Here is a 14467-nt window from a genome sequence, read left to right as displayed (position 1 = left end):
GCTTAACTCACGCACACTTTAGTACCGATTAGTTTCAGGCCAGTCGCGTGACTCCTTAGGGACACACTTACATCTCTGGGAGTCATTCAGTGAGTCATCACGGGTCTAAAACTAATCGGTACATTTGTCACTATTGCCTAATCTTAAGTCTATTCCCCGTACAGTCAAACCTGCAGAACGACCGTTCCGTGATGGAGGGTCTGCAGGAGATCGTGTGCCTGCTGGAGGAGCAGCTGCGGCCGCTGCTGCAGGCGGAGCAATCGCTGCTGGTCGACATCCTCTACCGCCCTCACAGGCTCTTCACTGGTCCTGGAGAGTTGGCACATCCTGATACCAGCGGGATATTTATATCCAGGTCAGAGCATTCAGAGTAGTAAAGAGCGTAGGTGGCTCAGTGGATATGGTCCTGGTCCTGGGTTCGAATCCCGCCATGTACCAATGTGTTTTTGATTTCCGATGTACATATGTACATTTATCCGACGTTCTTACGGTGAAGAAAAACATCGTGATGCTGCACATATCTCTAAAGAAATTAAAAGATATGTGTGAAGTCAACCTGCACTTGGCCAGCGTGGTTGACTATGGCCTTGGGACGCCTAATTTAGAACTGATGATCAACAGAGTATAATGGTTACTTAAATAATCCCTTAGTGAAGATTGAGCACGAGAAATCCTGTAATAAGTAATGTTTCCTTTCCCAGATTAATCCGGCATACAGAGAAACTTCTGGAGGAGAAAGAGGAGAAGCTTTGCGTCAAAGTGTTGCGTACACTGAGAGAGATGATGGCTGTCGACCCGGAGTATGGTGAAAAAGTATGCGTTTTATATCTGTATACTAGCTCTCACCCGCGACTCCGTCCGCACGGAAATAAAATAAACATAATTTGTCAATAAAGTTAAAATTGACTCTACATTTTATTTAGATGTGTGCCTACTGACTGGGATAAGCGAAGTCTGATTGTAATATTGACCATTTAATTAATGAACTGCTTGGTAATCTCCGATATATAGAAGAAAAACCATGGCTTAAACTATTTATTAACGCTATAGAACTTAATATATCAATTTTTTATTTTTTCATTTAACATTTGTCTACCAACATGTTTCCCCAGGGCAACCAGTTGCGAAACAAGTTGCTATCTCAATACTTCGTGAATCGTAAATCAGAGGCCAAGATCCAGCCGCCGCAGCCTCCGCCTGTCGCTACACACGGCCCTGGCGGTAATATACAACTTATAAACTAGCTTTAGCCCGCTAATCCGTCCGCTCGGAATAAATCAAATGTTATTAGTGGCCTAAGCATTCTTCCAGACTATGTTCTATATTTATGACAAACTTCAGAGAGATTTATGCAGCTGTTCTGGAGATACCTTTTAACCAACATCCATACATCCAAACATTCGCATTTATAATATTAGTAATGTTATATTAATATTACTTGAGTGCTTTAAAAGTATTTAGATATTTAGAAAACTAGTTATAAAAAAATAAGTACCATATGTATTCATGCTAGAATAGTGTAGAAGTACATTTGTTTGTATGATGCATGCGACGCAGCCACGCCTCAGCCGAAGAGGGGTAGGTACACTTGACAAATGCTTTATTATACGCATGTACACCGCTTTATAATTTTGTTTTTTACAAATTTATTTATGAATGTGTTTGTTTGATTGTGTTCGTTTATTTATAGTGAGTTTGCTAGAAATTATTTTATAATTTACCTTAAAATTCCTTTTTTTTATAAATATCAAGTGTTGTCAAGTACTTGTTTATGGTAACATAACTCTAAAAATGAATATTTTTATGTTAACAAAGTTATTAATAACTTATATTATATTTAATCTATACTTCATTGTGTTATCAGCCAAAGTGTTGCTGCGCACGGGACAGACGCTGTCGCAAGTACAGGCACACCTCGACCGTGAGGGTGCCTCAGATCTGGTGGTGGAGCTGGTCATCAACAGCGTCAACAGACCCGCCATCTTCCTTGAGGCCATACAACTAGGTATATAACACACATTAAAAGAAAGCTATACTAATATATAGGGGTGAGTCCTTTTTAATTGTTTCATTATAAATGTTGTATTAATTGAATTGTGACAGGCATCGCATTACTAGAAGGTGGCAACCCTATCATACAACGCAGTATATTCACCAAGTTGCAAAATGGAGAGATATCACAATCTTTCTTAAAGGTAAGTACAAAATATTTCAACAATATTCTAGTAACATTTATTAATAAGAAACAAATAACTCGACTGACTGAGTATTTAAAACATGAAATAGCGCCATCTCTTATTTGCATTTTTAAACATTTGAACCCGTCCTTTTCGTAATTTTTTAAATTATCTGCTATGTGTTTTGTGCCGTTTAATATTTCATGACACTCCTGGAATGAAGAGTAGTCAAATGATACCTCATTGGCCAAAATTGGTTCACATTTTTGGGCTCTAGGCACTTACAATAGAATTTTTTAATCATACAAACACACAGACGTAAAAACAGACTTATATGTGCGTCTGTCCACTCTGTTGGTCTTATAGAGTAATATAAGATATATACTATAGACTTCATACTAATTTGCCTACATCTATGCGATGTGTCAGGTGTTCTACGACAAGATGCGAGAGTCGCAGCAGGAGATCAGGTCGCTGGCCACCAGCAGCACGGCCAGCGCGGGCGCAGACAAGCGCGCCAGCCCCACTGACAAACAGAAACCCATCGCCACTGAAGGTTAAACAAAAAATGCCATTTATTTTACAAATATATTGTTTACTCACTTAGCGCCGCGACTTCGTTCGTACAGAATTAAAAAAAAAACTTGAATAGAAGGCTGTTCTTCCAGACTATGTTCTAAAACTATGCCAAATTTATGCGAGATACATGCAGCCGTTCTAGAGAGAACTTCTAACAAACATCCATCCATCCATACATCCAAACATTCATATTTGTGATAAGTAAGGTTTCAATTACCTTAAAAATTCTTTTATTCGTAGGTAAACCATCGCCTGGTCCGATCGTCGTGGGCGAGGACATGGACGATGAGATAACGAACGCGTGCGGCTCCGCGGTACACGCCTACTCTGACATACACACCATGTCACATGGTAATTATAATTCTTTATCTGTGCTCTTCCATTCTTAAACTCCTTGTATAGATTTTTATCGAAAAAAACAAGAAAACGGCTGACTACACCTATGATAGTCAGGGGAATATGAATAGAATGTTTCCAAGACCTAAATCTCTATATAAAAAATCTTCAGAGATTACAATTAGATTATGGTATCTGAAACCAACTTTCTTTCGTTTAAATTTTAGGCCCTTACAAAAGGATTTACATACATAAAAAGTAATACGTGCCGAAAACTACCCTCCCGTCAGTAGGGTAAAAATAGTCAACGTAGTAATAAGATATTTAACTTTGATTTTCATATATATCTGCTTTATCTTTATCTCATCCACAGGTACAACAGTCCTGGAAGAAATAATGTCGGAAAAGAAACGTGAGACGAGCAACAGTGATGTGCTGCCTCCCAAGGTGGCCGTCATGAGACCTATACTGCGCTTCCTGCAGCTGCTCTGCGAGAATCACAACCCTGACTTACAGGTATGCAAAAAAATATTACTAATATTATAAATGCGAATGAATGAATGGATGGATGTTTGTTTGGTATCTCCAGAACGGCTGAATAGATCTCGATTAATTTTGGCATATAAAACATAGTCTGGAAGAACACATAGGCTACAGCTAGTAGGAAATAAATGCAAGAAATATGTCTTTTGTTTATTGGTTCTTTTTTGTTTTGAAGTAAGTTTCAGAATAAAAAAGTGTAAAATCGAATGAATCGTTATTTTAAAATGCAGACAATAGATGGCGTTATTTCAAATAGAGCCTCGGACTTTTCTAGTTCTAATTGTCTTATAATCTTTCAGAACTTACTACGTAATCAAAACAACAAAAGCAACTACAATCTGGTATCAGAGACTTTGATGTTCCTGGACTGCATCTGCGGCTCCACCACTGGCGGTCTGGGGCTGCTGGGGCTGTACATCAATGAGGGCAACGTGGCCCTCATCAATCAGACCCTGGAGACCCTTACTGAGTACTGCCAAGGTATACTATGACAAATATGTTCTTGATAAATCTTAAGTGTTAACAAATAAATTAAACGAACTTAAGTCTGCGAACAATTGCCACAAATTGCCTTAAACTACGTAATAAGAGCAGATGGTTAAAACTTCAAAGTAATATTTTGAATGTTTGTAAATTATCAAAGTCTTGTTAACCATCATCAATTTTGAACCTTAGGTCCTTGCCATGAGAATCAAAACTGCATAGCAACACACGAGAGCAACGGTCTAGATATTATAACAGCACTCATCCTGAACGACATCAACCCACTGGGCAAAACACGTATGGACCTCGTGCTGGAGCTGAAGAATAACGCCTCCAAACTGCTACTTGCTATCATGGAGTCACGCAATGACTCTGAGAACAATGCTGAAAGGATACTGTACAATATGAACCCGGAACAACTGGTAAGTCTGAATACTATTGGTCCTTCAAGCCGGATCTTGTAGACGTTTGTCTTGTCAGATTAAATTAAAGGGTTTTTATTTAATTATTTGTTTTAGGTGGATGTTGCGTGCTCTGCTTTCAACCAGGAACACGCGATGGATGCAGACTCCGACTCTGAAGATGATGCGCCCGTGCAAGGCGTGTCTCCTAAAGAAGTTAGTAATCTATTAGCCAATTAGATCACTCTTTTTCTTTCTAACTAAAGCTTGTAACTCGTGTTATTGCAGGTGGGTCACAACATCTACATCCTGTGCCACCAGCTGGCCGGCCACAACAAGGAGCTGGCTGCCCTCGTGCGCGCCACGCCCTCTGGTGTCAACGCGCCTGCACTGCAGTACTACCGCACGCACACCGCACAGATTGAGGTAAACAAGAGAGTTCATCCGCATGAAAATAAAAAAAAAACTAGCCTATGTGGTCTCACAGGCTATGTTTTACATCTATGCCAAATTTCAGCTAGATCCATGCAGCCGTTCTAGAGAACATCCATCCTTCCACACATGTTTTCATCTTACCTACCTCTTGTATACAGATCGTGCGAACGGACCGCAGTATGGAGCAGATCGTGTTCCCTATCCCGGAGATCTGCGAGTACCTGCCGGCGGACAGCAAGCACCGCGTGCTGCAGACCGCAGAGCGCGACGACCAGGGCAGTAAAGTGGCAGACTTCTTCTCGCGCCTTGATAACCTCTTTCACGAGATGAAGTGGCAGAAGAAACTAAGAGGTAGGGAGAAATATCATACGTATAAGCGTACTCGTGCACACATGTGCTCACGTACTCAAAAGCAATGTAGTTTCTTTTCTCTTTTCTCTAAGTATCCTTTCTCTTTCTTACAGGTCAGCCATTCCTATTCTGGGTGTCATCGTACATGTCGCTATGGAGCAACATCTTGTTCAACTTCGCTGTACTCATCAACGTCATCGTGGCATTCTTTTATCCATTCCAAGAAGAAAATCCAAGTGAGTTCATATCATTACTTCTGACAAATTGACAGCTGACAATAGGATGGCTCACATAACTGAAGGTCGCGACTTATATTTCTATAGATTATTTGTGACTGTATTATTGTTTATTGCAGAGTTGGGCCAGCACTTATCGCTGGTGGTGTGGTGCGTGTCACTGGCTGCGGGCACGCTGGTAGCCTGCCTGCCTCGCTCGTCTGGTGCACGCGCACTGCTCGCCAGCGCCATCGTGCGCCTTATATACTCCGCCGGACCTGAGCCCACGCTATGGGCGCTCGGCATGCTCACTGTTAGTATCCTAACATCGACAGCACGTAAAACACCAGATTTACGCACATAAATATCCTTTTTATAGCTTTGGTCCTTCGAGCACTTATTTTCTAAGAACCAAAAATGAAATCCAGTTTAATAAGTTTACTTAAACCTTTGATTTAACGTTATCGTTACACTGATTCTGATAGGTCAGTGAAATTTGCAATTTCCGTGATTTATTATAGCGCCATCTAGTGACGTTTTACTGTGTAGTAACAGGAATAATTTGGTTGCAGATTGTAGTGAAGGGCATTCACCTGGTTAGCATCATGGGCAACCAGGGCACGTTGTCCAAGTCGACGCGGAACGTGATCACAGACCCTGAGCTGCTCTACCACAGCGTCTATCTCTGGTTCTGCTTCCTCGGTATTTGCTGTCATCCATTCTTCTTCTCTGTGCTCGTGAGTACCAACATATCTCGAATTGACCCTTTTAAACTATTCGTCTTTGAAAAAGGACTTGACTTAGATATGATTATGGAACGCACCATAGTGTCCTTTTCCACTAAGACATTCGATTCGCTTACTGCTTTGTGTTAAGTCAGACAGATATATTTACTAGTTTATTTAATATTTATGTTGTCAGTTGTTGGACATCGTGTACCGCGAGGAGACGTTGTTGAACGTGATGCGGTCGGTCACCCGCAACGGGCGGTCCATCTTGCTGACGGCCGTACTGGCGCTGGTGCTCGTCTACATGTTCTCCATCGTAGGCTACATGTTCTTCCGAGACCATTTCCTGCTCAACGTCGACCGGCTCGATGGTAAATATGTGTACTATACAACCACGATAACATGACAGCTTCACAATGTATGTTTATATATATTGTTTGTTTTATAGTTTTCGTTACAGCTTTTTGTAGAATTATTGCTAATAGTATTTTCATCTTACTAATATAAATGCGAGTGTTTAGATGGATGGATGTTTGTTTGAAGGTATCTTCAGAACGGCTGAACGGATCTCGATGATATTTGACATACATATAGAACTTAGTTACAATAGTTACTGATTTGACAATAGATGGCGTTATTATTTACTAAAAAGTTATAGATGGCGCTAGCATCGATGCATCTTAAGAAAGCTATCGTTATGGTTATGATATGTTTATGTTAAGACGACGACGACCCGCGGTTCGAGGAGCGGTGCGACAGCAACCCCGCCAGCAAGTACCAGCGGGCGCCGCGCTTCGTGTCAGTGGGCGGGTCGCTGCGGGAGCGGAGCTGCGACTCTCTCATCATGTGCATCGTCACCACGCTCAACCAGGGCCTGCGCAATGGCGGCGGCATCGGAGACATCCTGCTCGCACCCGCCAGCTTTGTTAGTACATAAACATTCTTTTTTATATACTTTTAGTTATAGTGCCTCAATAGTTACTATAAACCTTAGTGATCAGTTAACGTCTCTGAGTGTGTAAGATGTAAGTTATATTTCCAGGAGCCATTATTCGTTGCACGCGTGGTGTACGATCTACTATTCTACTTCGTGGTGATCGTAATCGTACTGAATCTGATATTCGGTGTGATCATCGACACATTCGCAGATCTTCGTAGTGAGAAGCAGCAGAAAGAACTTATATTGAAGAACACATGTTTTATATGTGGTAAGATATATCACCTCACTTAAATATAGAATAGATTATTATTAGAACAATTTTGAATTTTTTGGTCCTTCGAGTCGGATGTTTTACATTTGTTGCATGTTCTTGCAGGGTTGAACAGGTCAGCCTTTGACAACAAGACAGTCTCGTTCGAGGAGCACATCAAGAGCGAGCACAACATGTGGCATTACCTCTACTTCATGGTGCTGGTGCGTGTCAAAGACCCCACCGAGTTCACCGGACCCGAGAGCTACGTGCACTCTATGATAAAGGTAATATTGTTTGCACTAACGACTCTTACCGTTGCTTTCTAAGACCATCTTTGACAAAACAGAGATAACAATATCTTTTAAACGGGTATTTGGTTTCAGAAACCAAGTCAAGAGTCATTAAGTGGCTCCGGAATGCAATTACAATATGTATGTTTATAATATCTTTGTTGTGTAGTCGAACAATCTCGATTGGTTCCCCCGACTGCGCGCGCTGTCACTGATGGGCGGAGGCGAGGGTGATGGCGGCGAGGTGGAGCTGCGCGCGCTGCAGGCCCAGCTGGAGCGCGCGCAGTCAGCAGTGCGCACCCTCACCGACCTCCTCACTGAGCTGCGCGATCAGGTATGCGTAACATACATACCTGATGAACAATTTAGCTGGAATTGCACTATAATTGGAGTGTGTTGTTCCAGGTTTGATTTTTATAAGTGCAAGGTAGATTGGTAGTGAGTAAGTGAGCGTGGGCCCTGGTTGCTTGGCGAGATGTGTGCGTAGGACAACTTGCGTGAGCATATGGAGGAGGCATCCTCCGGGGCCTTGAAAACGATATTAAAGTCGAGTCGAGTCGACTGTTGTTTTTCAAACTCTAATCGGTATCAAACCTATTCTTCAGATGACAGAGCAGCGGAAGCAAAAGCAACGCATCGGTCTGCTCAACTCGACGTCTGCGTACCTCCAGAACTTGCAGATGAACCTGCCGCCGTGACCTGCCACGCCCCACAGCGGACAAGCCACGCCTCTCTGCACCGCCCACATCGCCCACAACTCCCGTACTACGTATACGTGATTTTATTATTATAAAAAAACCTTAAATATTACAAAAAATCTCGTCATTAACTTTTTAAGAGTTTAATAGTTAAATCTACGCTAATTGACTCGATTAGTGACCATTTAGGTATGTGGGTATAGTTTGAGAGATGTTTGTTTAACGCACAATCGACTTTATTATTGTTGTTTCACGGTTTATTTTCCCATTTCAATCTTCAATGACACACGACATTCATTAAGTCGTGAAAGTAACTTTTCTTATCTTAACATGTTAAGTTAAGCGGAGATAAAGACAGAGTTGCTTATAATAGAAATATAAAAGTCTATGGTAAACAAAGATGTCCGCATTAGATTGAGATGCTAAGGATATTTGACTATTAAAAAAAATAACATAGCTAAAATATATCTACATGTATTCTACTAAGACGTCCTACAACATGTAGTTCATGTATAATTTAAAAAAGCAATATGTCACTGTGACATTGACAGTTGTTTGACAGACCGCCAGAATCTCGCGCCATTTAGATGTCATATTTGACAGATTCGTTTTTAAATCAACCAAAATGTATATTTGTTAAGGGTTAATGTTGAGGCTTAGTAACTTTTAATAAAGTTGGTAGCAATAATTTACAATGCGTATATTAATATGGAGAAAGAATATATAATTAAATCGTGTATACGGTTATTAATGGCAACACCGTTAGGAATAATTATGAACAAGTTCGTTGGTGACGTAGTACTTATTTTGGAGTGGGCTGTTTTATTTAGAAAATTACTTTAAATTCTTCTAGTTATTTCAAAAAATCTATTTTTCACTATTGTTATTCAATCTTGTTGTTACATTAAGTCTATACTGTTTCAACTTATTAAAAATGTTTAACTAATCCATTGTTATTCTCGCCATGTTTTTGGCAGTGTTTTTCTTCTTAATAGCTCCTTTGATATACTTAAATATGTGCAATAATAGCTCAAATCCGTTACCTATAATATAAGAGAAAATCGAATATTATTTTTAAAAATCTTTTAAAGATCTGAAGTGTTGTCTGAAACTGGCAACACCAATTAAGTTTAATAAATTTTTTATCCTTTTATTATAAGTTTTATTTGACAGTTTTTAGGTTATGTATTTCTGACGTAACAATGGTTCTTGACGTTATATTTCCCGCCTTCGGGAAACCATCGACAAGAAATGTCTCGGAACTGTCAATTTGTTTTTTTAATATCTTATATTCACACATTCATTTATTGGATAAAGGTAAATGAAGATCGATTCCCTTTTAATTATCTCTATAATAGAGAAAAAAATTCAGAAATAACATTTTGTTTATAGTTACCTTAAATAGTGTAATCTTGAGGTTTTAATGTGAAATAAAGTGCCAAGAATATTTAAAAAAAATTCCCAATAAGATCTGACTTTTATTTATAGCCTATTATTTTGTACTTAAATATCGAACATTTTTCTTTTTTTATCCGCTTTTTTTGTTTTTTCTTATTGTCTATTCTATATTTTCACAGTCTTAATATTAACAGGCTAAGGTACAAATTAGATAAAGAAATTTACTTTATTTCTTTCGATTTCATTTTAAAATGATTTTAGTCAAATTATTTTCTAGATCCATGCATTTTCAACTAAACATTCTAATACGACAGTATTTATCTATATTTTTTTATCTTATATACATTCCTTATTTACTAAAACATTATGTTGCAATAAGATACTGGAAATAAAAGAAACTAATAGATAGCGACAATATATTTGTCTTATTAAACATTAGAAAGTTTATTTTTTATTTTTCTTCAGATAATAGTCACAGAAATATCGTAATTTGCTCGAACCTTTGCCAATAACTTTCAGTTTTTTAAGTTTTATTTTTGTATTTAGCAGATAAAATATATGTTTAATTACGGACCTTGTTGTGATGCTTCGATGAAATGTTTTGTTTCTTTAAAAAAATAAAAAAATGGCACAAAAGATATGTTTTATTTGTGTGCCTGGACCTGGATTACTAACCTTGGGTTTTTGAGACCAAAAGTTCCGCTTATATTGTTATCTATTTTGACAAAAATGAGAGAGGTGACGATATGTTTTATACAGAGATTTTGGCCTTGAAAACCAACGGTAAATCGGTAAAAATTAAAAAACGATGTGTACCCAGCGATTGAGTTGGCACGTCGTATTTAAGAGTACTTTAGTTGCGGATGTGCCAACTAAATTAGCGAAATCAAACACTGCCTTTACAGCCTTCCCGTCCACTTCACATGGTCCTACAATAAAGATTAGGTGAATAAAATTTAGTTTAAAAGTCCGATAGCGATAAGTTATCATTATCGATGATAAAATTATCGCCGCGAACAGAAAGTGGTGAGACGCGCGGCCGCCATGCGTCTCCTGTACCTCGTTATCACAATAGGTGAGTACAACACAATTATTTATCTGTTTATTAAATGTATGTCAAATATACAACAAAATATTTAATGCGTATTTATTTCGCAATAAATTCTATAAAAAAACACTTATAAAGTTTGTATAAAATATTGTTGGAAAAGTATTGTTTGGTTTTTGCTCATAAATTAACGTTTTAATTTTGAATTGTTACGTGCCATTTAAAAGTAATATTGAACTGCAATTTCTGTATGCGTTTTTAGGAAAACGAGCTATCTTAATATCTTCTGGGAATTAGAATATATAATTATCTTTATTACTTATGCATACTTAATAACAATTATAGATAGTTTTCCGGAGTATCTTATCAAATACTATAAGCAACTCGTTATAGTCCATCTAAATGTAGAAACTTATCTTTTAACTTAATTGAAAAAGTTCACCAGGTTTGTTATTACTTGTTTTTAATAAGAAGGAGATTAGTAGTCTTTTGACCTAATAGTTTGTAATAAATATATCGCGGTTATTTTCAATTACACCGTATGTTTACATCTACTCTATTTTTTATTTCATTATTTAGGATTTAGGTATACTTTTTATCACGACCACTCAAAATCAAATACGTTAATATGGAGTAATTTATCCATATTTACATTTTTGCTTTTAAAAATGATTTGGTTTAATATATTATACGATGTGTATAGGCTTGGCCACAAGCGAGGAGTTCCGTATAAAGACAGCGGAACTGAGCGCCAGTCCACCAGGCACACGGATCATTGGTGGCAACCCTACTGTCATAGAGAGGCATCCCTACACTGTACAGGTATTAATCATCAGTTCCCAGACGTTTACTGTAAATTCAGCCAAATAAGGTCAATAAATCCATAAATTCTAGTCGAAATAATGTTTAAAATGTCGAATTCATCCACATTTAAAATTAGATAGTTTGAACGCTAGAGGCCTCCGATATTTTTTTCTTTTAAATACTCGAATTGGGTATTGTTTTCAGATCCTGGTCGGCAGCCAGCTGACATGCGGCGGGTCTCTGATCACGCGGCGACACGTGCTGTCCGCCGCGCACTGTTTCGTCCGCGAGTAAGTGCAAGAAGTACTTCGAAATGTATCGGTTATTCATTGTACAGGTTGAATCTAAATTGTTTCCTTTAACAGGGACGGTACTGTCGCCAGTCCTAGAAACTTCAGAGTGCGAGCCGGCGCCACTTACTTGAGTACAGGTAGTTTTGTTGTGAAAAGTTTTTATTTGTTAGAATAATTCACTGTATTAATTTTTCACAAGAAAACCTTTATTTACTGTAATTAATTGCTATGATTTTGTTTTCATATACAGGCGAAGGCACAACAATTGCGATGTCGACCATCATAGTGCACGAGCGCTACAACATAGTGCCGCGCGACGCGGACGTGGCGGTGGCGCTGCTGGCGGGGGCGGTGCCGCAGTCAGCGCGCGCTGGCCCCGCCCCCATCGCCCCTCCCGGCGTCGCACTGCCGCAGAACGCTAGCGTCGTGCACGTCGGCTGGGGACGCACTAATGTAACTTATAGACACATACGTCTTTAATCCAGACCAGAGTAGATTATGTTTAAATGCAGCTGGACACTAAAAGAAGTTCGATTTGATTAGTTATATGGATGCTTATTAATATGCTGGTATTAGGCAAACATCCCGGAGTCGTCAGATGTACTGCGCGAGGTGACTATCTTCAAGGTAGAGCGCAGCGTGTGCGCGGCCCGATACCGTCAGCTGGAGGTGCTCACCGGGGAGCCCTTCCCAGTCACCACCAACATGATCTGCGCAGGTGTCTTGGATGTTGGAGGTGAGACGGCAATAATGATATTGTTACCATCGATTTTTATAACCAATGCCATAGAAGAAGTGAGTTTTAGAACTAAAAAACTCTTGAAATAAGTAATCTTCAATAGATATTGTCCTTATTGTAAGTGGTCAAAATAGACTTTTAAAAATAAGTCGTATTTCAAAGCAAAAAAGATTATTTTACACAGAGATTAGATTTATCGTTTATTGACCGTGCGATTACGCTTAAAAGTATGTTACGTCGTATGTGGCTATATTTTGGCAAAATATGTACATATCAGGCAAGGACGCGTGTCAAGGCGACAGTGGAGGCCCGTTAATGTTCAACGGGGTGCTGGTGGGCATCACTTCGTGGGGCTACGGCTGCGCGCAGCCATACTTCCCTGGCGTCAGTGCCAGGGTCTCTGCCTACACAGAGTGGATAAATAGGACTGTGAGTGTTTTCTGCGATGTTACTGTGATATTCATTTGAAACTTCTAACATATATTGTTGTTTCTGTTTTAATAAAATTTTATAAGCTAAGCTTTGGATCTTTGTAATCAGGTGGTGAGATATAACGACGGCTACAGGCTAAGTGTGAGCCAGTTACCACTTATGTTATCTGCCGTTTTGGTAAGTTATTTCATAACGTTTTTACCATTTAAATTCATTTAATTCCATAATTGTAAATTTACTTGGTAAAATTTTAGTGAAATTGTAAGTCCGGCTCGAAGGACCAACATTTTCGCTTCTAATTTTAAGGGTTAAGGTGTTAAATAAAAATGTCAATTATCGAGATATCACATATGAATAGTTTATTTAGGATTAATGATATAGATATAGTTTATGATACACGGTACAATAAATATAAGGTACTTTGTGAGTCGCTACACTTGTCATGAGGGCGCGGCCGCGCTCAGCGACACCACCACCACCTGCCGGCACCACGCTGGAACACGACAAACATACAATTTCATTAAGTTCTATGTCTTGCAAAAAATACTATATTATATAAAGATTCTATACTGCAGAGTCGCTAAATGTTACATAAACAGTTCTTAGTATGGCTTCAACATATAACATAGAGAAAATCTACACAACACCAACTGAGGGTAGTCTTTTGTCGACATTTAAGACTTTGACTTTGAGTGCAGCAGGCTTTTGTATGTTACCAAATTCTCTCAAATACAATTGCTATAATGTATTGTAACTAACAGTGGTGTTTGTGTTCTGCAGATGATGTGCACCAACCTCTATCTGTGAGCACGTCGTCCACGAGCACGTCGGCGAGCAGCGTGCCGGCCTGTGCGCGCGCAGCTTGCGGCCCCGCCCCCGCCCCCGCCGCGCACAGCCCCGCCCCCGACACCTCCGCCCCCTCGCGCCACGTCTGCCCCTCTACCTCCACGCAGCGCCACTTGTTCAGCTCCTCCGTCGCAGACACGCTCTCACACTTCTCCTATACAACATTTTTTTGTAAAAAATATAATTTACAGTGTTTGAACTTTACATGACACATGATTTGTAATAGTTTTGGAATATAATACAATACGAATTTATTTAATGAATTGTTATTATATAGTTAATTTTAATATAAAATAGATTAAGATTTATGTAATATATTTAAGTTCGCTGTAATTTAAACACATAATTAAAATATTTATAGATATTCAAGCATTTTTTTTCATATCCTTTCTTGTACGCACAATACAAATTATCTCCCTCCACCGCTAAATACTTAAGCAGCCTTTAAATAAAAAGATATCTCATACGAAATCTATTT

General features: G+C 39.0%; 3 protein-coding genes across 10 annotated transcripts in view; 2 read left to right on the top strand and 1 right to left on the bottom strand.

Moving 5' to 3' along the window:
- Itpr (Inositol 1,4,5,-trisphosphate receptor) overlaps window positions 1–10478 on the top strand; it is a 47820-nt gene extending 37342 nt beyond the window's left edge. For all 3 annotated transcript variants that reach the window (XM_013319284.1, XM_013319282.1, XM_013319283.1), the window contains 22 exons: window positions 165–355; window positions 702–813; window positions 1113–1221; window positions 1865–2005; window positions 2104–2195; window positions 2607–2733; window positions 2997–3107; window positions 3466–3608; window positions 3935–4115; window positions 4311–4540; window positions 4637–4735; window positions 4808–4945; window positions 5113–5305; window positions 5419–5541; window positions 5661–5833; window positions 6093–6257; window positions 6442–6619; window positions 6971–7173; window positions 7291–7456; window positions 7565–7725; window positions 7901–8065; window positions 8337–10478. In XM_013319284.1, the coding sequence (XP_013174738.1) occupies window positions 165–355; window positions 702–813; window positions 1113–1221; window positions 1865–2005; window positions 2104–2195; window positions 2607–2733; window positions 2997–3107; window positions 3466–3608; window positions 3935–4115; window positions 4311–4540; window positions 4637–4735; window positions 4808–4945; window positions 5113–5305; window positions 5419–5541; window positions 5661–5833; window positions 6093–6257; window positions 6442–6619; window positions 6971–7173; window positions 7291–7456; window positions 7565–7725; window positions 7901–8065; window positions 8337–8429 (3294 nt within the window). In that variant the 3' untranslated portion in view covers window positions 8430–10478. The remainder of the gene's footprint in view (window positions 1–164; window positions 356–701; window positions 814–1112; window positions 1222–1864; window positions 2006–2103; window positions 2196–2606; window positions 2734–2996; window positions 3108–3465; window positions 3609–3934; window positions 4116–4310; window positions 4541–4636; window positions 4736–4807; window positions 4946–5112; window positions 5306–5418; window positions 5542–5660; window positions 5834–6092; window positions 6258–6441; window positions 6620–6970; window positions 7174–7290; window positions 7457–7564; window positions 7726–7900; window positions 8066–8336) is intronic.
- A 329-nt stretch (window positions 10479–10807) lies between these two features.
- On the top strand, window positions 10808–14012 carry LOC106123122 (trypsin CFT-1). The gene is made up of 9 exons (XM_013319276.1): window positions 10808–10902; window positions 11579–11697; window positions 11884–11969; window positions 12045–12109; window positions 12223–12425; window positions 12549–12708; window positions 12989–13140; window positions 13252–13320; window positions 13924–14012. Exons 1-9 carry the CDS (start codon window positions 10872–10874, stop codon window positions 13948–13950), a joined length of 912 nt encoding a protein of 303 aa, XP_013174730.1. The 5' UTR covers window positions 10808–10871; the 3' UTR covers window positions 13951–14012.
- The window catches only part of Wnk (Wnk kinase), a 37372-nt gene continuing 36381 nt past the window's right edge, over window positions 13477–14467 (bottom strand). For all 6 annotated transcript variants that reach the window (XM_013319268.1, XM_013319273.1, XM_013319272.1 and 3 more), the window contains 2 exons: window positions 13939–14143; window positions 13477–13636 (listed from right to left, as the gene is read on the bottom strand). In XM_013319268.1, the coding sequence (XP_013174722.1) occupies window positions 13584–13636; window positions 13939–14143 (258 nt within the window). In that variant the 3' untranslated portion in view covers window positions 13477–13583. The remainder of the gene's footprint in view (window positions 13637–13938; window positions 14144–14467) is intronic.

The sequence above is a fragment of the Papilio xuthus genome, unplaced genomic scaffold, assembly GCF_000836235.2.
Source record: "Papilio xuthus unplaced genomic scaffold, Pxut_1.1 DF826159.1, whole genome shotgun sequence".
Classification (NCBI taxonomy): domain Eukaryota; kingdom Metazoa; phylum Arthropoda; class Insecta; order Lepidoptera; family Papilionidae; genus Papilio; species Papilio xuthus.
The sequence above is the reverse complement of the archived record's forward strand: the minus strand, read 5'-3'. Positions and strand labels throughout refer to the sequence as shown.